The sequence below is a fragment of the Equus przewalskii genome, chromosome 14, assembly GCF_037783145.1.
Source record: "Equus przewalskii isolate Varuska chromosome 14, EquPr2, whole genome shotgun sequence".
Taxonomy (NCBI): Eukaryota; Metazoa; Chordata; class Mammalia; order Perissodactyla; family Equidae; genus Equus; species Equus przewalskii.
In genome coordinates this window covers 44,831,335-44,857,203 of record NC_091844.1, presented here as the reverse complement: position 1 = coordinate 44,857,203, position 25,869 = coordinate 44,831,335, and the positions used below count along the sequence as shown (strand labels likewise).

Below are 25,869 nucleotides of genomic sequence, written 5' to 3'. Positions count from 1 at the left end.
ATTGGTTTATAACACTGTGTAATTTCAGGTGTATATTATTATATATCAGTTTCTGTATAGACTCGCATCGTGCTCATCACCAATAGTCTAGTTTTTATCCGTCACCATACATATGTGCCCCTTTACCCCTTTTGCCCATCCTGCAACCCTCTTCCCCTCTGGTAACCACTAATCTGTTCTCTTCATTCATGTGTTTATCTTCCACATATAAGTGAAATCATATGGTTTTTGTCTTTCCCTGTCTGGTTTATTTCACTTAACATATTACCCTCAAGGTCCATCCGTGTTGTTGCAAATGGGACGATTTTGTCTTTTTTTGTACTTTGCCCATTTCAAAATAGGGCTATTTATCTTTTTATTAGTGAGTTGTAAGAGTTGTTTTTTTTTTCCTGAGAAAGATTTGCCCTGAGCTAACATCTGTTGCCAAATTTCCTCTTTTTTGCTTGAGGAAGATTTGCACTGAGCTGACATCTGTGCCAATCTTCCTCCATTTTGTATGTGGCACACCGCCACAGCATGGCCACCAACAAGTGGTGTAGGTCTGTGCCTGGGCACTGAACCTGGGCCAGCAAAGCTGAGTGCGCTGAATTTAACCACTGGGCCACAGGGCTGGCCCCAAGAGTTTTTATATATCTATATGTATATGTATAATATTCTGGCTACAAGTCCTTTATCAGATAAATGATTTGTGGATATTTTCTCCCATGTTCAATTTTTTAGACAAAAATACTTCATAGGTACTTCCTGTTTCATCACATCAGAAGAAACATAATCAGTTGCATACCAGAGGATTAGGGCAGTGGGAGTGGTACTTCCCAGGTGCTAGCAATGGGGCTGTATTAGCTGCAGAAAAATTTAAAAAGACCAATAAAACCAACTAAAAGCCAGTCTGCTTTTTGGTATTCCCATGAGCCAGCAATTCTAAACAATGTTGGGGATGGAATTCTTCTCCCCCAGGGCAGAGTGCTGCTCCAGCACACCTCCATGGAACACCACTGCACGAAATGTGTGTCCTACTCTTAGTAAGACTCAGCTCACTTGTGGGATCTGGTAGCATCAGCCTGATCCTTTTGTTATAAAGCTTTCCATCAATGTATTACCTAATGGTTGTAGCATCTATTTACAACTGTGGGTTAAACTGATTATTTAATTAGAGGTTGAAAATGATAATTTTCAAATTCTATCATTCATTCTTCATATTAGTAGAATTCTTATAAATAAGAATTTTCCCTCATGAACCATTTGGTCTCTCTAAAATACAGTTCACACCAGAAGTAGTCCTTTAAATTTTAGGCTTATTTGTTCTTTGTCTAACTTGCAGATATTTTTCCCAGTTTGTCATTTGTCTTTTCAGTTTGCGATGGTGTTTTCCATCATGCAGAAGATTTTTATTTTTAGGTGGTCAAATGTATCAATCTTTTCTTTGCTTCAAGATTTTTGAGACATAGTTAGGAAATATTCCCCATTCTAGGTTAAAAGGAAATCACTTGTAATTTCTTCTGATCTGTCATGGCTTCATCTTTACATTTAGATCTCTAAACCATTTAGAATTTATCCTAGTATCTATTATGAGGGACAGATCCAATTTCATCCTTTTCCATATGGTTATCAAGGTGTTCCAAACACCATTTTTCTTTTAAATAGACTTTAATTTTTAGAACAGTTTTAGATTCACAGCAAAGTTGAGCAAAACTATAGAGTTCCCATATATGGCCTCGCCCAGCCTCCCCCAAATCCCCACCTCCCATGAGAATGGTATGTTTGTTACAATAGATGAAGCTACATTGACACATCATTATCACCTAAAGTCTGTAGTTTACGTTAGGGTTCACTCTAGGTGTTTGTGCATTCTATAAGTTTTGACAAATGTATAATGACATGTGCCCTGCATTATAGTGTCATAGAGAATAGTTTCACTGCCCTAAAACTCCTTTGTGCTCTGCCTGTTCATCTCTCTTTCCTTTCCTCCCCTCTATCCTGCCAATTGCTAATATTTTTACTATCTCTATAGTTTTGCTTTCTCCAAAATGTCGTACAGTTGGAATTATATAGTATGTAGCCTTTTTATATTGGCTTCTTTCACTTAATAATATCCATTTAAGATTCCTTCGTGTCTTCTCACGGCTTAATAGCTCATTTCTTTTCAGCATTAAATAATATTCTGTTGTGTGGATGTACCATGGTTTTTTAATCTGTTCACTTACTGAAGGGCATCTTGGTTGCTTCCAAGTTTTGCCATTTATAATTAAAGCTGCTGTAAACATTCATGTGCAGATTTTTGTGTGGACATATGTTTTCAATTCCTTTGGGTAAATACCAAACTTGACTGCTGAATCTTATGGTAAAAGTATGTTTCGTTTTGTAGGAAACTGCCACTGTCTTCCAAAGTGGCTGTACCATTTTGCGTTGCCAACCAACAATGTTCGAGAGTTCTTGTTGCTCCACATCCATGCCAGCATTTGAAGACAAACACCATTTATTTTAGAAGTTCCTCTTTTCCCCATTGATATGAGACCTTGTCTTTATTATGTATCACATTTTAATATTCATTTGGGTCTCTTTCTAGATTTTCTATTTTGCCATTGGTTTGTCAGTCAATTCATGCACCAGCACCTTACTGTTTTAATTCTGAAAGCTTTATAAATTGTCTTAATATCTAGGAGAGCTGCCCTTCCCAGTTTGCTCTACTTTTTCAGAGTTTGCCTGGCCATTCCTGCTGGTTTATTCTTCCATAAGAACTTTAAAACCAAGGTGTCTAACTCTAGATTAAATACAAACAAACACCAAATGTTCTTTTTATTGGAATCAAGTTGTATTTATAAACAAAATTAGGGAGAATTGACATCTTATGATTGAGTTTTCCAAACCAAGAACATAGAATATATTTCCTTTTTAAAGTCTGCTTTTCTATCTTACAGATGTGGGTTTTTTGTTTATTTTACTCATTTTATGTATTGCACATATCTTGTTAAATTTATGCCTTGATGTTTTTGTCGTTGTTCATAAAGTCTTCTTATGCATTATATTTTTCAACTGGTTTTTGTATATATTAAGGTTATTCATTCTGTATTTAACTCTATATACTGCAACTTTACTAAATTATCTTGTTTGTCATTGTTTTTATATTAGTTTCTTTTGAATTTTCTAGGCATGTAATTATATACTCTGCAGATAGAAATAGTTTTACCTCTTCCATTCCAGCTTTTCTCCCTTTAACTTTTAAAGTCTTGTCTAACTGCATTAGTTAATGTGTTCAATACAGTGTATAGTGGTAATAGTCTTGTTTCTGGCTTTATTGGGAATGGTATTAAGTAAGAACATGACTTTTGAGTCACACAAACAGACTATGAATAAGCTGCTGTTCCAGCACCTTCTGATTTTAAAGAAAGGATAATGGCACACAGCATCTGGAGAGCCAGCCTGTGTATAATTGGTCTTGAATGAATCTGAGTTTCTCAGTGGGAGTCAAGGACTGCAGGGAAATATAAATGTCTAAGAGATAAGTCTGACACATCTATTAATTCCTACTTTATTGAGTATTAATTGAGTGTTTTTTAAATCACAAATGAGTGTTAAATTTTTGTCAATTATCTTTTCAGCATCTGTGAAAATTATGACATAACTTTTCTCCTTATATATATTAATATGATGATTGTACTATTTGATTCTTTAATAATGAACCGCCCTTGCTTTTGATCATATGTATTATTTCTTGGTGTGTTATTGGATTATCTTTGTTAATATTTTACTTGAGTTCTTTATGTCTGTATTCATAAGAGAGCCTGGTCAGTTATATTCTTGTTAATTGCTTCTTTTTTACATAATGAAAGCTATGTCATAACACTCTAGAGAAGATCATCAAGTAGTCCATTAAGACCAGGAAATCCTTAGATTTTAATGTGATGACTCTATCCTCTAAAGCAGAAATTTCCCTGGCACTGTGGAATCCCAGGTCTCCAGCTCCAGGTCTACAATAAATGCTCACATGCGTATTTCTCCTTCTGCCTCTTGGGTTATAAACCTACATTTGCGGATGCACAGCATCACAAAGTGCCTGAATCAATAGATAACATCATTTCTCTCTCTCATGGACATGAGCCAAGAGCTTCAATTTCTAGTGAATACATTTCTAGCTGACGCTTCATTTAACACAAAGTTATGCCTTCCACAGCAAGAATATTACATTGGTAGCTTCTCATTAATGCTGTTGCAGTGTCATCTTCTTTCTCCTGTACGAGATCCCTGTATCCTGAGAATTATTCACAATCCTATGGTGGTGGCATTAATTTAATCTTATGGAGACATTCTGATCCATTTTAAATGTTTCATTAATTTGTTTAAAGTATAGTTAAGTAACTTTTAGTAGCAATGTTAGAGTAACAAGAAAGGGTTCAAACATGCGAAGAAAAGCCAAAGCTTGTTATTTTAATGTAGAACCCATGTGTATTTTAAATCATCTTCTAATATAGTTGTCGTGTTACATGTGCCTAATGAAAGTTAGACCAAATGCATACTTTTAATAAAACTCTATATCACTGCTTCCTTCAGAACTAGAATTTTTTTTCCTATTTGTCTCTTACAGAGGACATAAGGATAAGATATTTGTGGTGAAGTGTAACCCTCACCATGTGGACAAACTGGTTACGGTTGGGATGAAGCACATCAAATTCTGGCAACAAGCAGGTACTATTGTTGGGCCTCATCGTTTATGTGATTGAGAGCTTTGCTCCAGCTGAACAGACCCCACCACCACTACCTAGCCTGTCTCTGCAATCTAAAATTAAAATGTGCCTAGAAGATGTTCCCTCCTAAATTCATTTTGGATTCCTTAATGTCCCAGCTATAAAACTTAGAACACTATGTGGTGCTATGCATATTCATCAATATCTAGAAAGCTTTGGAAAATGTCCTGCTGTGAAAATAATTATTTTTGTATTTAGTCATCTGTCCTGAAAGCAATAATTATGTTGGGTTACTGAGCAGAAAGCAAAATAATCATTTTGGTTGGGCGAATACAATTTTCAGTATTATGAGGGTTCCTTTATTAATTTATCACTGAATTTAGCAAGTAAATTAAACCCTGACACTACACTCAGTAGGTGGTCAAAATAAATATTTGTGGATTATAATGTTGATAATAATGATGAATAAATAAGCATGATAGAATATGGAAGGATATCTTATTCTTTTCACTAATAAGCCATACCTGTTATTGCTATTATTTCTGACATTCGTAGTATCAGCTTTGATACCAAGCTCAATCTTATACTAGACAAAACATAAATAAGCACTGTTCCAGTACTTTCTGCTTTCAAAGACAGGATGATGGCACCCAACATGTCTGAAGATCCAGCCTGTGTATAGTTGGCTGGAATGAATCTGGGTTTCTCAGTGCTAACCAGGAAGTGCAGGGAAATGTGAACACCTAAGGGACAAATCTGATGTACCTTCTCCTACACAATGATTCATTTTTCTCACCCCAAAGTTGCTGTGATAAAATTGAGGCAAAATCTACACAACATGTTTACATTTTACATTTGCAGCCAGTGCTGTTTTCATTCTTTTTGGTCAGCATTCATGAAGACTTTCCTGGCTCCCCCAGGCACTTAGTCACTCCTGCCTTTGGGCTGGCACAGAACTTGCACTGAACTTAGTTAGACACATGTCTCATTGGACTGAGATGCATATCGAGTCTGTCCAACCAGACCCTAAGTTCCTTGAAGGCAGGAACTCCTTCTTTTCATCTTTGTACCCTGAAATTGACCACCGTGCCTGTCACAAAGTAGGGATCCAATAAACACTGAATTAATAAATGAGTGAATGAGAAACCTTCTTACAATATTTTTGTCTATGATATTTTCTTCCATTTTTATACATCTTTATGTCCACATGATATGTAGACACATTGACTTTTTCATTGAAGATAGTTACATGCTCATAGAAGGTGTTAATTTTTAAAGAGTAATAATTATTCATTATCCACTCCAGGTGGGGGCTTCACCTCTAAAAGAGGAATTTTTGGAAGTGTTGGAAAATTGGAAACAATGATGTGTGTTTCTTATGGACGAATGGAAGATCTAGTATTCTCAGGAGCAGCTACTGGAGATATTTTCATTTGGAAAGACATTCTGCTACTAAAGACAGTGAAAGCTCATGATGGGCCTGTGTTTGCTATGTACGCGTTGGATAAGGTATGGTATATTTTTCAGAATTCATTTTTCTCATCAGCTTTCTAAAATTATCAGGTAGTCTTAGGAAGGCCCACAGCAAGAGGATGGTTGTATCTAAAACAGTACTATCTGAATTAGGAAGTACCTCCTGAACCTCCGTCATGAACCTCCAGTCAAGAGAAGACAGAGAGGGGAGTACAAATATTTTTATAACTTATCTCTCATTTATAATTATTTCTTTATGTGCAATTTCTCTCCGTGTTTTCAGACTTGCTCTTTCTGGCTCTCACTCCTAAGAACTCCTCAAGAAGTGTTGGGATGAACGTAGACACACAGTAACAGAAGAGTCTTGAGAAATATTTCAGCATTGTTCTCATCCTTGGTGGCACAATGAGCTGAGATCTGAAAGTGCCAAGTGGTTAGATTATTGTCCCACCCATCAATTTGACCAAAAGTTATATTGATAACCAATTTGTTCCTTGGTAGATAGGTTCAGCTTTAACAAGAGTGTTAAAATTTTTTCACCAGCTGTATTAGTCAGGGTCCTCCAGAGATACAGAGCCAGTAGAATATACATATATATATATATATGTAGAATATACATATATATATACATATATACGTATAAATGTATAAATATACATACATACACAAAAAAGAAGATTTATTCTGAAGAATTGGCTTATGTGATTATGGAGACTGAGATGTCCCACCATGCCGTAAGTAAGCTGGAGACCCAGGAGAGCTGGTGGTGTAATTCAGTCCAAGTCCAAAGGCCTGGGAACCGGGGAGCCGATGGTGTAAATCCCATTCTGAGGGCTGGAAGAGATAAGATGTCCCAGCTTTAATCAGTGAGACAGGGAAAAAAGGGATGAATTCCTCCTTCCTCTGACTTTTGTTCTATTCAGGCTCTCAAAGGATTAGATGATGCTCATCCACATTGGGGAAGGCAGTCTGCTTTACTGAGTCCACCAATTCAAATGCTAATCTCATCCAGAAGCACCCTCACAGACAGAGACAGAAATAGTATTTAATCTGAGCACCCTGTGGCCGGTCAAGTTGACACATAAAATTAACCATCACGCCAACCATATGTTCGCTGAAGCTCATCTTTGTCCTGGTCTGTCCAGCTACCCACCTGCCTTGCAGTGTTTCTTTATAAAAATCACATGTACCTTCAGTGCTGTTAAAGCTTTCTTCAATCAATTTGCCAGAAAAATACCAATTTTTCATTCCCTGCCAGTTTGCTGGTGGTACTAGTTCATCTGTGCCCTCTGACCTCCCAACAGTCTAAGCCACCCAGTACACCTAACTAAGCCAAGCCTCATTTTGCGCTTACCTGTTCCCAGGTAAATATGCTGATCTCACTACAGAAGTACGTTCTTGTCAGATGTGCCACTATAATGGTTGTTTTAGTGGTTAAGCTGTTTTTTATAGACAAATTTGTTTTTGTTAAAATGCAAATGTTAGAAAAGATTAAAGCAGAAAGCAAAATTTTTCTAAGCTCAGAAGTTGATGTGACAACTTGTTTAAACCCTTTTATTGTTTGGTAAGTTAAACTGAAAAATCTTGGGAAAAGACAAGGATATCACAGTATAATGTACTTCATTTAAATTTATTTTGGAGATTGAATCTCCCTGGGTGCAAAATTTATAATGAGAATAAGGATATTTAATATAATAACCTTCAAAATATTATTTCCTTGTGAACTTCATTGAAATGCAGTAAATTAAAAGTTTCTAAGAAAATAGAATGAATTATTCAGTATTTTCCGCAAAAAAAAGGACTTTTCTAAGAACAGTTGGTATATATAAGTTGCCAGAAAAGACAACTATTAAAGCCAAGAAACCATAAGCTTAGAACAAGAATAAAGATCCCTGTTCAGTAAAAAATATCCAATATGTTAAGCTTTTTACTTTCCAGGTTTTGTAAAAATTAATCAGGATTTTAATTGTTGTGGAAATTGATGTCACTTGAACAAATCAGCAGGATAGTTTTGTTGTATGAAGTATCTAAGTTACTCTTAATGATAAATAATGATATTTTCTCCTGGATGTAAATATTTAACAATCATTTTTAATTATGATGTTAATTCTGATTCATTCAGTAGGAGTATATGAAATCCCAGAAGCTCTCCTAGGCTTTGAGGCTGGTCCTGTTCCATAGGAACCCACATTCTAGTAGGGGGGCCAGGCTTGGAAATGGCCATCCATGATCCAGGGTTGCCAAGTGCCAACCAATGGGCTGAGGAAAGTGCAGGGGACACACAAGGAAAATGTTCTTAATCCTGCTAGAGAAGTAGGGGAGAGGGGCCAGCCCTGTGGTGTAGTGGTTAAGTTCGATGTGCTCCACTTTGGCAGCCCAGGGTCGGAGGTTCAGATCCCAGGCGTAGACCTACACCACTTGTCAGCCATGCTGTGGTGGTGACCCACATACAAGGTAGAGGAAGACTGGCACAGATGTCAGCTCAGGGAGAATCTTCCTCAACAACAACAACAAAAACAAAAGAAGTAGGGGAGAGATGCTTCTGGAAAATATTATATTCATATTATATATTATCATCAGATTTTCCAGTCTCCCATACTTGGGAAGAAAACAAAGATAAAGCTGCTGTACCCAAGGGGGAATCCTTTTGAGGTCGGGTGGGTAACTTGTCATTTTGATGTGTATATAATTCTTCCCATGTGTGCCTTCACAGGGTTTTGTAACAGGTGGAAAGGATGGAATCGTGGAGCTCTGGGATGATATGTTTGAAAGATGCTTGAAGACTTATGCCATTAAAAGAGCAGCATTGTCTACTAGTTCAAAAGGTGCCACTCCCAAATATGCAATAGAAATCTTTCTGTTCATAGGGATGGAAAAGATAGTACTAACCTTCTTGGAAAACTATAACCAGATCGATTCTCTTTCTTTCTTCCACGTTCATAGCTCTCAGCCCCTGATGGAAATATCAAGGATGGTTGCCTAGTACCTAGTACTTTGGAACTATAAAACAGAATTTGTATAATTGTCAGTCTTTTTATTTTTTGTTCTATTAAATACAATATTTACAATATTAAATACAAAATGAGCCCCCCCGCCTTCCCTCAGGCTTGCTTTTGGAAGATAACCCTTCAATTCGTGCCATCACTTTGGGACATGGACATATCCTGGTGGGAACAAAAAATGGAGAGATCCTGGAAATCGATAAAAGTGGCCCAATGACACTGCTTGTTCAGGTACTGTCTTTGTACATATTCTAAACCGCAGTTCACATCAGAGCTGGGACTAGAGTGAGGCAACGGGGTGTTTAGGGTACAAAATTTAGGGAGGCACTCACTCTCAGGGTCATGCAAGTGCTGTATCAATTACCTATAGATGTGTAACAAATTGCCACAAATTTAGCAGCTTAAAGCAGCACACATTTGTTATCTTACGGTTTCTGTGGGTCAGGTATTTGAGCATGGCTTAACTGGATCCTGCTTAAGGTTTGGCAAGGCTGCAACAAGCGCCAGGGCTGTGGTCTCATCTGAGGCTCAGCTGAGGAAGATTCCGCTTCCACAGTCACTCAAGTTGTTGGCAGAATTCAGTTTCCTGTGGTTGTAGGACTGAGGGCTTCTGTTTCTTGCTGGCTGTTGGCCAGAGGCCGTGTTTAGCTCCTAAAGGCTGCCCGCAGTTCCTTGCCACATGGGGTTACCCAATATGGCCACTTGCTTCCTCAAAGCCAGCAAGGGAGAGAGAAAAAATAGGCACTACAATCTTATGTAGCATAATCATATCATCACATACATATAATCATGAACATCTATCCCCTTTGCCATATTTTATTGGTTAGAAGCAAGCCACACATCACGCCACACTCAAAGGGAGGTGATTACACAAGAGTGTGAAAACCAGGAGGATCCTGAGGGTCACTCAACAGTCTTTCCATCACAGTTTGCTCTCTGGCCACCAATTATTCATGTCCCTACCACATGCAAAATACGTTCCCCCCTCCCAAGGCCCCCAAGAGCCTTATCCCATTACAGTATCTGCTAGCGTCTGTAATCTCATCATCTAAGTCAAGTCCAGGTGTGGATGAGTCTCCTTAGATATAGATCCTCTTTGTCTGTCAGTCTGTAAAACTAACAAGACAAGTTATTTGCTCACACCAAATATACAAATGTCTCTTTAGATTTGGTGCTCACTCTAATCTCAGCCTTGATTTGCATAAACATATTACATGATCCTTACCCTCCCTCTCCCTTCAAGAATTATATTCAGATAAAAGCAGATTAAAATAAACATTAACAAAATCCTCAAAGATCAAAGCAGTGATAAAATCTCATCTGAGGGCGTAGTGGCATGTGGAGGTGAACAGGCAGTCCTGCCTGATGCATTGATGGATAGAACTTATTTATAGATGGAAGAGGCACAGGGCGAGGCGAAGGTGTGTTCAAAAGAAGAAGTAAAAGAAAATGCTGATGATATAAGCTTCAGGATTTCTGTGGTCCAGTGAAGGAGCTTCGCCTCCTTCCCCTGACATGATTCATGCCTGTGGGCTTGCTGTGTTAGAGATGAACCCCAAAACCCCACTGAGAGGGGTCCTCTGATTTGCTACACCCTGGGAACAGGTCTGCACACATATCATCGCTCAGAACACTGTGAGGTTTTAAAAATGTGTGTGCTCAAGCCCCACCTTGGATATCCTGAACAAGAATCAGTGTTTAGAGAAAAATTCTGTGTTGAAAACAAACCTGAAAAGCTCTCTCGCTGACTGTGCCAGGCTGCAGGGTTGAGAACTCTGCTGGAGACGCGTCCTTGAGATGTGACTCGTTCTCCGGCTGCTCTTGCTTTGCTTGTTTCTTTCCAAATCAATTTCTTTTTCTTTCTGGCCATGACTTCTTATTTAATGTTATTGAAAAGTAAGTGTTTATTTCTTTTTAATCCCCAGATATTTCAGACTTTAAATTGTTTCCATACATGCTATGTTTCTAAATATTTTGTAAGATTTATGCTATGATATGATTTAAACAATACGGTAAGATTTAAGTTACAGTTGAGCTAATATTGTTTAAATATGCTTTAAACTTGACAATAAAAACTTTTCACTTTTTTGCTCTATACAATTCTACTCTTTCCTATATTTGTTTCTGTTGTTCTAATAATAGAAACAGCCACATTTATTCAGTGCCTCGTATGTGTCAGGCAATACTGGCGTATAAAACTTCTCTCTCGGGGGCTGGCCCAGTGGCTGAGTGGTTAAGTTCGCGCTCTCTGCTGCAGGCGGCCCAGTGTTTCGTTGGTTCGAATCCTGGGCGCGGACATGGCACTGCTCATCAAACCACGCTGAGGCAGCGTCCCACATGCCACAAGTAAAAGGACCCACAACAAAGAATACACAACTATGTACTGGGGGTATTTGGGGAGAAAAAGGAAAAAAATAAAATCTTTGAAAAAAAAAAAAAACCTTCTCTCTCCTCTCCACAACAGATTGGCTCATTTGAAATAGTTTCATAGATAGGGACCCAAAGCCCAGTGAATTGCCCACAGCCACATGCTAAGAACTGCAGAGCTGAGTTTCAAACCAAGGTTTATTAGATACCAGAGCCCTTTCTTTTTCACTACAACAGACTGTTCCCCAGGTGTCTCTTAGCATGGAGACTGCAGGAAAGCAGTGCAGAAGGTGCGGTCCCCTGAGCTATGGGCTGGCGGTGCAGATGGTGGAACCATCTTCTCTCCTTACATGTGTACCATTCTTTTCCTTTTGTCTCAGCATCTCTCTTTCATCTTCTGATCTGTCACTAGGTAGAACTCAGTAGTTCAATTCAATCAATGTTTCTTGGGCTCCTGCCGACTTCTGCCCTGTGCCATGTGCTGTCCATGGTAGAGTAGGGCTTCCTGCTCTCTGGAGGCTCACAGTCCGGTTCTGAGAGAGGATACATACTGAGGGAAAGTTAAGGAACACTAGAGGCAGCATGGTTAAGACCATCAACTATCCTGCTGTGGGAAGATACCAGAACCACTTTTCCAGTTTCAGTAGCATGGCAATCCAATGTCATCTGGAATGGACTGCTTGTTTTTGGAGAGAAGGAAAAGTAGTTTAGGGGAAGAGAAAAGTGACATGAGGTGATTTCTGAAAATTCCCATTGTAAACACATTTTGAATGTAATCAATTCTCAATTATTATCTCTTTATTACCAGCTCTTTATTATCAGCTTTATGGGTGATCAGTAGGAAAGTAAGAGCTCAAGCTCATTTCCTTGTGCCACTCAAGATACCTCCAGCCTGCCTTGCTCACTGTCCATTCCAGTTATACTGGAATTAAAATAATCAGATTAAGGAAATATAATTTTTAAATCAGTATATGAGGCAGTGGTTTGAAAGAGTCTCAGAACCCTGCAACTTGCCTCCAGCACAATTTACAAAGGGACTTGGTCTGTAAAAGAGCTCCAAGCAGATCCAGTCTGGGGGTCAGGGGGGTTGACTCCTGACCCAGCCTCTGACTGTGACCTTGGAAGTGGGAGGATGCTGAAGGGAAGAAAACTAGAAAACTAGGGACATAGGGTGCTCCAAATCCAATAAATTCAAAAACACGATCTCTGCCCTTCAGCCCTTCTCAGAAATTTGAATGTCAGCTGTATTTGGAACGTTGTATCTTCTGCCAAATTACTGTTTTGCTCCAACAGCTTCCCAGTTAAACCGGAATCATCCAGTTTCTCTTTGGAAAGCCACCTGTTCCCCAAAGCATTCCAGCTCCAAACACCTTTCGGATGCCTGTGCAGAGTCTTCCTTTCTGCTTTACTAAGCAGGGCCTTTGTATAATTAGCCACTGAAAACAGAAATTCAGTAAACAATCTGGTCTGTTTTATTGCTGTGTACACTAGTCTGTTCTTTACTCTGCTTTATTGAGTGATAAATTTTAGGAATCAGATTCATTTTCTCCCTAATTCATTTTTTAATACTGTTTTATCTCACTTATTGTTCTAAGCCAGTTAAGTTTGTTGGTGATTAGATATAGGTATGTGGAATTGGTCCAATGCCTATTAATTAAGGAGTTTTCTGATGTTCACTGGATAGAACAGTTTGTGAAGAAATGCTGAACCTGAGCTGTACCCAGGACACTTGAAATGAAAATCTTGCTCTCCTTATTTCTGTTTTGCCAAATGCTGTACATTCAAAGGGCTAAAACTGAATTAAATTAACAAGAATATTGCCGTCCAGTTCCTCTGACAGAGATAGGTGGTGCCTACCTCTTTCAGAATATGGTTTTATTGAAGTAAGTGGTTTGTGTCATTGTGATCAAGCTGTTTTACAAGAAGGTACAAAAATGCTGTGTTTATTCAATGTCAAACAACAGGATAAAATGAGGGAATTTCATTATTCACCCATATCTTTCTAAATGAGATGTTTTGCATTATATAAATAAAGCTTAAAAGCAATGAGTCTGTATTTTGCTTTCCAAGTGAATGCTTTAGCATTTAAGTTCAGATGGAAAGATTATTCGGGGCCATCATTTTGGATCAAGGAAGCTCAAACTGTGTTTGTTCATATTTGAACTGTTTGGAGTACTCTTGGGCTGAATATGCAGCACAAGGCTGTAGAAAGGCTAGCCAATAAGCGTGAACCGAGTTGATGATGTCGCGTTTCCTCTCCCACAGGGGCACTTGGAAGGAGAAGCGTGAACCGAGTTGATGTTGTCGCGTTTCCTCTCCCACAGGGGCACATGGAAGGAGAAGTGTGGGGGCTGGCGGCTCACCCTCTCCTGCCCATCTGTGCAACAGTGAGCGATGATAAAACGCTTCGCATCTGGGAATTATCCTCCCAGCACCGCATGCTGGCAGTACGGAAACTCAAAAAAGGTACACGGCATCACCTTACACATCTGTAAAAGTGTTTACAAACAACAGAATGTGTTGGATTCATTCATTCATTCAACTAATATTTACTGAGAGCACCTGTTTAGGCCCCAAAACATGCTAGGAAATGGGAAGTCGATGTTTGTTGCTACAGTCATAACTAAGTACTTGCAGAATTGTTCCAGAAAGACTGGCCTGATCCATCAGTGCCCAGCTCTATTATTCCCTTCATTTTCCTTGCACTGCACAGACATTTGCCACCTGGGGGCAATATGTCCTTCCTCTTCTCGAGAGCTGTGAGAGTCAGTTGAAACACATCAGCTTGTGAAGAATGCTGTTTATCTTTGCCTAACAGTCTCCAGAATTGATTTTATTAGTGAAAAGTGAAAGTCAGCTATACGAAAAATAATACTTAATATCAAGAAATGAGTAAATATGTATTAAACACCTATATGCACTAGAACGAAGAAGTATGCCAAGAAGTACAAATTTGGCAAACATTTATTGAGTAGATTCTATGTGTCAGGCACTGGGGATCCCAAGATGAGCAGTCTCGTCTCTAGTGTCAGAGATGGGCAAGATTTGAATATAGTCCCAGCAACAGATGGTCCATTCAAATTGGGTAATTTGAGGAGAGTCTAAAAACAGGACTATTTGTAAAGGGGTGAGTAAGATATTAAGAAATGACTAGGGATAGTGTGGCACTATGCAGCTAGTAACAACTGGGTACCATTACCAGCCTTGGACCTGAAGGGGCGAGAGGAGGGAGCAATTGCTGGAACCTTGAATGTGAGAGCTATGTGAGATGACAGCCTGACAGGAACTATGACCATCAGCTCGGGCACTCAGCCAGCATGCAGTGACCCTGCAGGGAGGCAGCTAGGGGAATACATATCTCAACCTCCCTGTCCTTCCTTCCTTCGTCCCGTCTCCTACCCATGTTTCCCCTTGGCCAAACCCAATCAAAAGCCAGAGGGCAAGGGAGCCCATTGATGCAGGCCAGTTCCAGGCACACAGCAGGGTGGAGAGTAGATGTGGAGAGACAAACCAAAGATATCTGGCACAAACAAAGTACCAAGGAGGCTCAGAGGAAGGCCTGCTGCAGGGATGGCTTCATCGCGGGGGAGCATGAGAGCTGAAGCTTAAAGGATTTGTGCAAGTTCTTAAGACAGGAAAGGATGAGATATGGGGGTCTGGCTCTAAAGTATTTTTAATGAGTAGTTTTATAAGCAGAGAGACATGGGGAGTGTATTGTAGGAGGATAAAATTAAAAAGGTGTCAAGACAGTAGTAACAGTATTAGTAGTAACAGTATGGCTAATATGCTGAGCCAGCATCTGTGCTAGCACTTTGTGTTTGGTCTTCATGGGAACCCAGTGAGTAAGGCCATTATTATTACCACAAACAATTTAGGAAACTGAGGCACAGAGGACTTAAGTTGTTTGCCCAAAGTCACACAACTGGTAAGTGATGGAATTCAAACTCAGATGGTGTGGCTTCAGAGAGCACACCTGTGCTCACTGCATGACGCTTCCTCCCTCCACCATATTGCCTCTCTTTACACTGGACTTTTCGGCGTTAGTAAGTGGTGGAGCCAGAACTCAACCACAGATCTGACTCCAACGCCCATGCTCTTAACCACTACAAGATTGAATCATTTGGCCACTAATTTATATTGGGGAAATGATAGAACCAAGTCCTCACTGTGAGTGACTTGAATATCAGACAGTGGACTTTATTCACTATCTTAAAAATTAGTTCAAAATAACAACTAATGGGGCTGGCCCCATGGCCAAGTGGTTAAGTTTGTGCACTCCTTCGGCGGCCCAGGGTTTCACCAGTTCATATCCTGGGCACCGACATGGCACCGCTCATCAGGCTACGCTGAGGTGGGTTCCACATAGCACAACCAGAAGGACCTGCAACTAGAATATACAACTATGTACTGCGGGGGCTTTGGGGAAAAGAAGAAGAAAAAAAACAGCAACAACAACTGACATATCTTAGATAAGATGACCTTTCAACCCAGTTTACAGATATTGTCCTGGTGTAATTATTAATAACTCTCCCCTTTCACTCTCAAAAGTGTCCTGTTTTGTACAATAAATTATATAGTTAGCCTAATCTTGATGACTCTCCTAAAGGGCAAGCTCATCTTTTTGTTCTGTCAGCAATAGCATCATGCCTGACTCATAGTAGGTAAATAACTATTCACTAAGTGAATGAATGAATGAATGAATTATGTAATTTAGATAAGGCAACTTAAAGTTATTGGTATGAACATAACTTTCAGCATACCATGAACAATGACTGAGCAGTGTGTATGGAAGCTCAGTGTGGAATGCCTTAGCACCAGGCTGCATGACTGTCCCATCCCCGGGGCTCTGCTTAGCAGTCTTGACGATAAGAATGGGGGCAGGGGCATACTCTTAAATAGGATTCCTATTAAAACTAGCTCCACAGAGTTCATACTCCCCATTCAGAAATGTCTCCATGTGACCCACAAAGCAGTAGAAAACATTGCTCACGTAGCACCGTCAGGCCAAGATTAGTTTTACAGACACCTCTTGAGAGAATGTTGTCCATATCCCACTCTTGTGAGAGAAGAGGCAGGAACAAAATCTTTCACCTCTAGAACTGTGTGTTATGATCCATGGATCAGAGAATTGGAATGACTCAGAGTAGAACAAGGTTCTCCAAAGCAAGTTTTGTGTGTAAGGCAGGATGAATAAAATTAGTTTCTAGAAATTTTATTACAGAACTCCCATTCTTAAGTATCACTTCTTCTCTTGGGAGCAAAGATACTGGTTATATTAATCATTTGAAAATCCCAGGTATTCAGATACTAGGAAATAAATGGATGAAACTCAAATTAAAAATGTATTTTTAACATTATGATCATTGTCCTTGGGTGTGGAGGGAAGAGACGTTTTAAATTATGAAATTTTAGTTCTCATGAGTAGTATTAAAGACACAGTCACATGTCCATGCATAAAGCACATATGCAAATTTCTCCATCTTTTCATTTGGTTTGTTTGATGGTAAAGTCATGAATAATAACAGTGTTCTTTGTGGATTCTTCTGTAGGTGGAAGATGCTGTGCCTTCTCCCCTGATGGGAAAGCCTTAGCAGTTGGCCTGAATGATGGGAGTTTCCTGGTTGTAAATGCTGACACTGTTGAAGACATGGTCTCCTTCCATCACAGAAAAGAAATGATCTCTGATATTAAATTTTCAAAAGGTGAAAATGACAGTAAAAACTTTAAAAAATGTATTGGGACAAAAAGTTACAAGAGGGGACTGTTTAAAATATTTCCTTGTTCTTGTCCCCATTTTAAAATGCCAAGTTCCTGGTAGTAAATTCCCCTATAAAATGTTTTAGTGTTAACTGCACATTTTTCTTTATAGATACAGGAAAATACCTTGCTGTGGCATCCCATGATAACTTTGTGGATATTTACAACGTGCTTACAAGCAAAAGGGTTGGCATCTGTAAAGGTGCTTCAAGTTATATCACACATATTGACTGGGACTCTAGAGGTAAAGTATGTTGTGGCTTTTAGAATATAATTTTCATTTTAAATAAAGTCAACGTCCATTCCTATATTGTTTCCAGAGAGGATGGCAATTGAGTTTCAGAGAAAGATGGGGGAACTCACAACAGTATAAATGGCTGTAATTTTACAACCCAGAGGCAGCTGCTGTTAACATTTTAAGTATTTTTTCCACCTTTTAAAATTATTATTATTGTTATTGTTATTATTACTGTAATTATTATTAATTCAAGCCGTTGAATTTCAAGACCATTGAGGACATATGATGCCTTCTGTTACCATAGCAAGCTACCACCTCACCTTTGGGTTTGGTGTGCTGTGTCCTTGCCTTATGTCTCCTCCTACTTTCTCTTCTCCTACCAATGCTTCACTTCCTGGAGAGCTGCCCAAGGAGTCTCAAGCAATTTTCATCCTTCAGCAGAGAGAGAAGCTACATTCAGCTCTCCTAAAGTTTCTCTGCTCTCCAAAACTCCCAACCTACCCCAACCTCCTTCAAGTCATACCCGCAAACACCACGGGGATATGTCTATTTATTTATTTAACAAATCTAGCTTCTACCATATGCAAAGTCTTAAGCCAGAAAATGTAGAGGATCCAGAGTTAGTTTAGTGAGGGAGACATTCTTGTACCTGAATAATACAAGAGTAGAAACTGGGCCGTAAGAAATGGTGAATCACAGGGGAAGTGGTGAGAGGGGTTCAGAATGAGCCAAGTCAGCATTAGGCACCCAGGGTAGAGCATCAGTGCTTATAGGGTGGGTCCCTATCCCAGAGACGTTGCTGATGTTACCTTTTTTTTTTTTTAAGATTTTATTTTTTTCCTTTTTCTCCCCAAAGCCCCCCAGTACATAGTTGTATATTCTTCGTTGTGGGTCCTTCTAGTTGTGGCATGTGGGACGCTGCCTCAGCGTGGTTTGATGAGCAGTGCCATGTCCGCGCCCAGGATTCGAACCAACGAAACACTGGGCCACCTGCAGCGGAGCACGCGAACTTAACCACTCGGCCACGGGGCCAGCCCCCTGATGTTACCTTTTGGGGCAGGTGTTTAGGAGTGGGCAGGGTCCCAGCTTTCAAAGAAGTTTTAGTCCCCTGTGGTAGAAAAGCACCAAGGTCAGTGATGTGCTCTGAGGACAGAGCTCCCAGGGGAATCTGTGGAGCTTCAGAAGAGTGACCTTTAAGATGATCTTGAAAGATAAGCAGAAATTCACCAGATGGCGAAGTCTAAGAGAGCATTCCAGATAAAAGGAAGATGGTGTGCTAAGATGTGGAGGTGGGAAGAACAGGGGGAATTAAGAAATAGTGAATGATGCTGAGTGGCTGACATCTCCAGGAGTGGGGAATGCAGAGAGGCAGATGGAGACAGAACGTAAAGGAACGTTTACATCAAGCTAAGAGCTTTAACGCTGAACTTTATCCTGCAGACATTAGGTAACTCTGAGAGATTTGGGGGGGGGCATTCCCTACCTTGTCTACTGGGGGAGGGGGAGTGAGCCTGGAGTTGGAAAGCAACTAAAATAAACCACGAGAAAGAGGTGATGAGGGCCTCAACCAAAAAGAGGTTATTTCAGAGATACCAGAATATTTTATTTCAAGTATTTCTTAAAGTAGTGGCTATAGACTGATCCTTCTTCCAGGCAGGCATTTAGTTGTAACTCCACCTGCTGCCCTGGAATTTGGACTTTATTTAAGCTTTATAACCTGCCTGTGTATTATATATTGCAATATATGGGAAGAAAGCTTGCCATTTATTGTAGGAGGTGCAAGTCCCATCAAGGGCAAAGGGGGATCACATGAGTCCCTCTCACTTTCCTGTGCGGGCCATGCCAGACACGGTGCTGAGGGCTTGGACTGGCATTTGTGATCGGGCAGGACACCAGCTGCCTGAGACTCATCTAGGAACCTGTGAGGCTGAGGGGGTCGATGGAAGCAGCTGCTTCTCAACCCCCTTTGAATTCTCTGCTTTATTGTTTAAAAAAAAAAGAAAGCAGTGATTTCCCCCTATTTATTCTTGGCTAACATCACTGGATATGTCTTTTTGGGAGAAAGATTTAGAACAATCAGGGCCAGCCTCATGTATACATAGAATAGAGCACGGTAAGTTTTATTTAGAATCACACACACGCGCGCACACACTGACACACAATACCTGAAACAACATGTGAAATCCCACCAGTACGATGACAATTGAGGCGTTAAACCCAATTATTACTTACATATTAGGGGGTAAAGAGCTAAGAGAAAGTGGGACATACGAAGAGTAAGTTTTTGTTGAGAGGATTTCTTTAAAAGTATTATTATTATTATTATTATTTTAAAGCTTGGCACCTGAGCTAACATCTGTTGCCAGTCTTCTTTTTTTTCTTTTTTTCCTTCCTCGTCTCCCCAAAGCCCCCCAGTACACAGTTGTATATTCTAGTTGTGAGCGCCTCTGGTTGTGGCATGTGGGACGCCGCCTCAGCATGGCCTGATGAATGGTGCCATGTCCGCGCCCAGGATCCGAACTGGCAAAACCCCGGCCCCCAAAGCCTAGCGCACAAACTTAACCACTCAACCATGAGGCCGGCCCCTAAAATTATTTTTAATTGTGGTGAAATATACATAACAAAATTTACCATCTTAACCAGCTTTAAGTGTACAGGTCGGTGATATTAAGTACATTCACATTGTTGTGCGACCATCACCACCATCCATCTCTAGAACTCTTTTCTCCTGTGTAAAACTGAAACTCTATACCATTAAATAATAATTCCCCTTTCCCCCTCCCCCAGCCCCTGACACCCATCATTCTTCTTTATGTCTCTGTGAATTTGACTACTCTAGTTACTTCATATAAGTGGAATCAATAGTATCTGTCTTTTTGTAAATGGCTTATTTCACTTAACATAATGTCCTCAAGGTTCACCCATGTTGTAGCATGTGACAGAATTTCCTTTTTTTTAAGGTTGAATAATGTTCTATTATATGTATATACCACATTTTGTTTATGCATTCGTCCTTTGATGAGTACTTGGGTTGCTTCCACATTTTAGCTATTGTGAATAATGCTGCTATGAACATGGTTGTACAGTTCTTTTGGGTATATACCCAGAAGTGGGATTGCTGGATCAAATGATAATTCCATTTTTAATTTTCTGAGGAACTGCCATACTGTCTTCCACAGAAGCTGCACCATTTTACATTCCCACCAAGAGTGCACCAGGGTTCCAACTTCTCCATGTCCTCACCAGCACTTGTTATTTTCTGGTGGGGTTTTTTTTTTTGATAGTAGCTATCAAAATGGATGTGAGATGGTATCTTATTGTAGTTTAATTTGCATTTTGAGAGGATTGTTATTATTTTTTTATTCTGCAAATGTGTAGGCCCTGTGTTGGAAGCTAGGGATATAAAGAGGAGTATGTCCAAGATGGAAAGAACAAGATCTTGGCCAGGATCAGTGGGTTGCCCCATGGAGGGGCCTGGGTGAATGTCTATATAAAGGCCCTCAATGTGGAGGCATTACTTTGTGCGGAAAGAGGCAAACATCACCAATTCCACAATTCTGCGCAAAGCCAGCCTCTGTGGTCCAACCAGAGCTAAGGGTGATGGAAAAGGCACTGGGAGTAAGGAGGCCAACGTCTTTGAAAAGCCACCTTACCTCTCATTCTGTGTGGCCCCTTCGTCAGATGAGAGGGTCAGACCAAATGGTTTCCATGGACTGAGAGAATAGAATACTTTTGATTTTCAGGGAAGAATCATACCGTCTTGAGAATAAGAGCACATGTGCCCATGAATCTTCCCTGGTTTAACTCCAATTTCGTTGCCATGAGACATGTGTCATATTTGATATTCTTGTGCTTCTGATAACCCAGTTCCCTGCCCTCAAGAATGTGCCATGCTAACTCAAGACCAGCCTAGCTTTTCACAGCAGGGCCTCAAGGGTCTGGCAAGGATAGAGAGCAGAATTTAGGAGCAAGGGTGGATTTCGTTCCTTTGATCCTGTCAGAAATAGTGAACACATTATCTTGTCGAAAATAGTGAATGCATCTGCCAGAGCCAGCTGGTTCGTCACGGGTGGGGAGTGGCGCAGCCTCTAGCTGCTGCAGCCTTTTGTGTCCATGGCAACCACAAGTCCTAGGAAAACCAAAAAGTGCATCATTGGGCTTTTGCAGGAACATCAGCTACCCCTGAATGAAAGCTCCTGTACAGAATGCTTGAGAAAGAAAGAAAATACATGGAGAGAGATAGAACATGGAAGGATATTTTCTAGCTGCTATTGTTCATTTCCAGCAATGTCAAGACTTTAAGATCTTTTACCAATTAACATTTTTAGCCATGAGAGGACGTTTCATTCCCATTTTCTGTTTGGTAAATTTGGTACCAATATTGGAATTGTTCTAACTTATAAATTATACAGCAACTGGGACGATTTTGTGGGTTATAAAGCTCTGTGCACCTGCAAGATGTGTGATTTATTATACCTGCTTAGTAATGAGGACATCTGTCTCTTTCAATTCTCTTATTCTGTGTGAGTAGACATTTCTGGTGAATAAAAATGTGAAGATTCTGAAAGTATAGGGTTACTGTTATTCAGGGGCAAATTATACAGGGATTATGCACACTTTTTACTTTTTGCTTCTGCCCCTGCCCTCAGAATGGTTCAGTGGTTATATATTACAGAGCAGCAGCCAGAAGAAAAAGGGGAATGGTGACCTAAATATTTCCCCTGTGCTTAAAAAGAAGACAGTGTAATCACAGCAGTAAAGAAAATTTGGTGGAAAAAACACAGTCACAATTCCACCTCCCTAACACAGGATAGTTGGGTTTTTAAAAATTTCTTCACATCCTTGGTTGCAAAGAACAGAAACCCACTCAAACCAGCTTAAATTTAAAAATAATAATAAAGGATGAGTTTATTAAAAAGATGCAGGGATATCTCATAGAATCTAAGAGCAGGAAGCAACATCTCCCAAGGAACTGGCTTTAGGAAAGAACTGGAAAACGCCTAGAAACCAAGCAGCCCTTCCTCTCCCCTCGTCTCCCGCTCGGAGGCGGCTCGTCTCAGTGTCCACGGCTTTCCTGGGCCTGGTGTCTGCTTTTGGCCCCTCTCTCTGCACAAGCAAGCTTTCCCTAATTTATTTGCACATGGCCAAGTCTCCATTGCCCCCAAAATACCACCCTCAGTCTCAAAGTCCACATCTACTCCCAGCTGGGCACCCCCTGATTGAGCCTCCCAGATTCCAATTTCCCAGAAGAGAGAATTTGCTTGCCCAGCCCAGGCTCCAACCTAGCCCCTCCTGGGTCAGCACCCACCTCCAGAGCACAAACATAACTGCAGGGGCCCAGCCCTTGGTGAGGACAGTTTTCAGCGAAGGGGCATGGGTGTGGGTACCTACAGGTGTCCACAGGGCTACACAGCACTTCCGGTGCGTGTTTATTGTGGTTAGATTTTCTCATATTTTTGCAATCATAAAGTACCTCACTTAGATATTTTAATAGTTTTGGGGTGTTTTTTTTAAATAAAGTATGATCTTTGAAACTATGGTGTAAAGTGAGTTGTTGGAATTATCTGAGAATTGCAATCCTTTGATTTCTCTAGGATCTCATGGCCCAAAATCCTCTAAAGTTAGCCACATTCAGAGAATGTTTTCATTGACCCCTTTAATCCTTTTTGCAGATCCTTTGTCATTTGCAGACACTCTTGAGAATCCTAAAAATATGCTTTGCAAATATAGTTGGTTCATTGGAAATATATTGATCACTCATTTTCTTGTGACGTTAAATAACCAAAGGTAGTTTAACTCAGTTTTTTCTTTTCTCATTAGTGTATTATCAACCATAAAGTCAGGAAAAGGGGCCCATTTCAGAGAAAACATTTTCAAATCCACTTGCTCCTCACAGCTGAGGCAAAACTCCCTCATCACCATGTTATAACTCAACAAATTAGAAATGATTAAGATTATCAGTTAAGAAATGAGAGAATCTTTTTCTAATAGGCTACTTAGAAATAGACCTGTGACTCCTGAAGGTTAGACATGCCAGATTTCAGACCTGGGGTGCCCACCTAAATGTTAAAGAACATGATACAAACCACAAATTTCTTATTTTGGTATTATTTTTCCAAGAAGGACATTTCAAGACTACTAAATGTACATAGTTATGGGGGAAAAAAAAGAGAGGAGGAAGAAATGTTATTATGTATATACACACTGAATTATTTACAGATGAAATATTAGGGTGTCTGAGATTTGCTTCAAAATAATCTTGGATGAGGGAATGAGTGGAGATTCATGAAACAGTGTTGACCATGTGCCAATGACTGTTGAAGCTAGGCATTGGGTACATAAGTGTTCTTTATAGTATTCTTGTTTCCATATGTGTTTGCAATTTTCCATAGTTAAAAAATGCTGAAAAAAATACTGGGAAGTATATATTTTGAGTCATTTAAATTTCAAGTCATAAAGGATTACTGATGTGGTAGGAGAAGGATTAGGAAATCTAATCTTTTCAACATTTATCAAAATGAATCCAAGACTATAATTTTACATCAGACAAAGACTGTTTTTGCTCAACATTTTGTTTTTAGGAAAGTCTTGGATTTCTTTACAAAATTTCAAGTAAGATGGGGGAAGGGGAATGAGCTGTTTCTAAACTTTAAAGGGCAAATTTAGAATTAGACCTGAATAAATACAAATACTTGCAACAAGGTTCTCACTTCCAATGCCATAATTCTTGCCAAAGCAATTTGCTTTTACTACATCTCTGTGCCAGAAGGCAACAGGGAAAAAGAGCAAAAAATAGATTGTGCCGGGCTTTGGAAAAATAGCTATTTTCAGTGCAACAGAGTAAAACGTAACAAGCTTGATTCTTCTATTTTTTAAAAATGTTCAAGGTCAGATTTTATTGAAAAAATCATTGCTTTGGGCTTTATACCATGCTGTGTAACTGCCTTTACATGCACTTCTGGATAGTTCAATATATATTTACACAATTTATGAGACTTTGATTAAAATAAATCAAAATATTTGCGATCATGCTTATCACTTTATAATAAAAAGATAAATGCAGAGTTTAATTGTCTCTCTACTCCATTCTGTCATAACAGGAAAATTATTACAAGTAAATTCGGGTGCCAAAGAACAACTCTTTTTTGAAGCTCCAAGAGGCAAACGGCATATAATAAGACCCTCGGAGGTAACAATCATACACAAAGCTTTTTAAAAAATACTTCGTAAAGATTTAATATATGCGTTTTAATAAAACCTATCAATTCCTATGCACTCGTGTGGGTTACATTTAGAGTACCTTTAACCTTGATCCTTTCTCAAATCTAATTGCTTAATCTGGTCTCCTTTCTGAAAACGTACGGATTTACTATAATACACTGATGTAACAATATGCAGTTGGGATTCTGCTTAATTTTTCTCTGCCCAAAGACAATGCTTAAGCTAACAATTTGGATCCTCTATATTACTTTTCCATTGGACATGATGTGTTTTATGCAAAGCTTTTTATGAACATAAGTTTTGAAACATACTTTCTCAATGTTTACTTTTTGTAATAATAAACAGTATCTTCTGCAACAAGACAAATTATTTTTCAAAACAAACTATTCCCAACCTGACCATCCTAATGTATCAAACTGTTTCTATTTTTGTGTTTTCCTCATGTCCTTAGCCACATACGTAATTTTTTCATTGTTGAAATCAAAGCCTAGATAGATTCAAAATTTTTGAATTTATCATCTACGGCCTTCCTGCAAGTTCAGTGGTATAGTTCTTTCATGAAATGACCCTGATGGCGAAAAGGTCATTGTCTGATTGAGCACTAAGAATGTCCCCTTAGTCCCGGGAGACAATCTGGCTCATTTATTTGCTATGTAACCTTTGATGAAAAAGAAATATTACTTCCTTTGAGGAAAAGTGAGTGAGAGTATGCCGCTGAGGGCCAAGCACCTGCCTCCCTCTAGCTTCAGTTTGCCCAGGGTTGTAAAGTGCTCCCAGAGATATTTGCACATGTGCACAGTCATAACGTTTTCATTGTTTCTAGAGGAAGTATATGCATAGTGCTTAAGACTCATGAGTTGTTTTAGATGATGGCATTTTATTAATGGAAACTGTTTACTGATCAATTGATCTCGCTCCTCAATTCCACTTTATTTATCTCTGATCAGTCCTCTTTTTAACTTTTTTAAACAGAAAAACATTTATAGCCTTGAGTAAGGGATATCTTAATATGTCAATCATTCACTGAACATCTGTTGAAGGTGCCGGGCACGTCACATACCTGTGTTTTAATCCTCACAACAGTCTTGCATAGTAGTTGTCAGTCTCATTTTACAGATAAGGAAATAAA

At 39.5% G+C, this 25,869-nt stretch overlaps 1 protein-coding gene across 5 annotated transcripts in view; it reads left to right on the top strand.

Moving 5' to 3' along the window:
- EML6 (EMAP like 6) overlaps nt 1-25,869 on the top strand; it is a 279,876-nt gene that overhangs the window by 172,270 nt on the left and 81,737 nt on the right. For all 5 annotated transcript variants that reach the window (XR_011526070.1, XR_011526071.1, XM_070572641.1 and 2 more), the window contains exons 17-24: nt 4,583-4,683; nt 5,989-6,191; nt 8,869-8,980; nt 9,261-9,388; nt 13,849-13,990; nt 17,074-17,226; nt 17,394-17,525; nt 24,620-24,708. Coding sequence is in view for 3 of the 5 variants with exons in the window: in XM_070572641.1 (XP_070428742.1) it covers nt 4,583-4,683; nt 5,989-6,191; nt 8,869-8,980; nt 9,261-9,388; nt 13,849-13,990; nt 17,074-17,226; nt 17,394-17,525; nt 24,620-24,708 (1,060 nt within the window). In the remaining 2 variants the exon portion in view is untranslated. The remainder of the gene's footprint in view (nt 1-4,582; nt 4,684-5,988; nt 6,192-8,868; nt 8,981-9,260; nt 9,389-13,848; nt 13,991-17,073; nt 17,227-17,393; nt 17,526-24,619; nt 24,709-25,869) is intronic.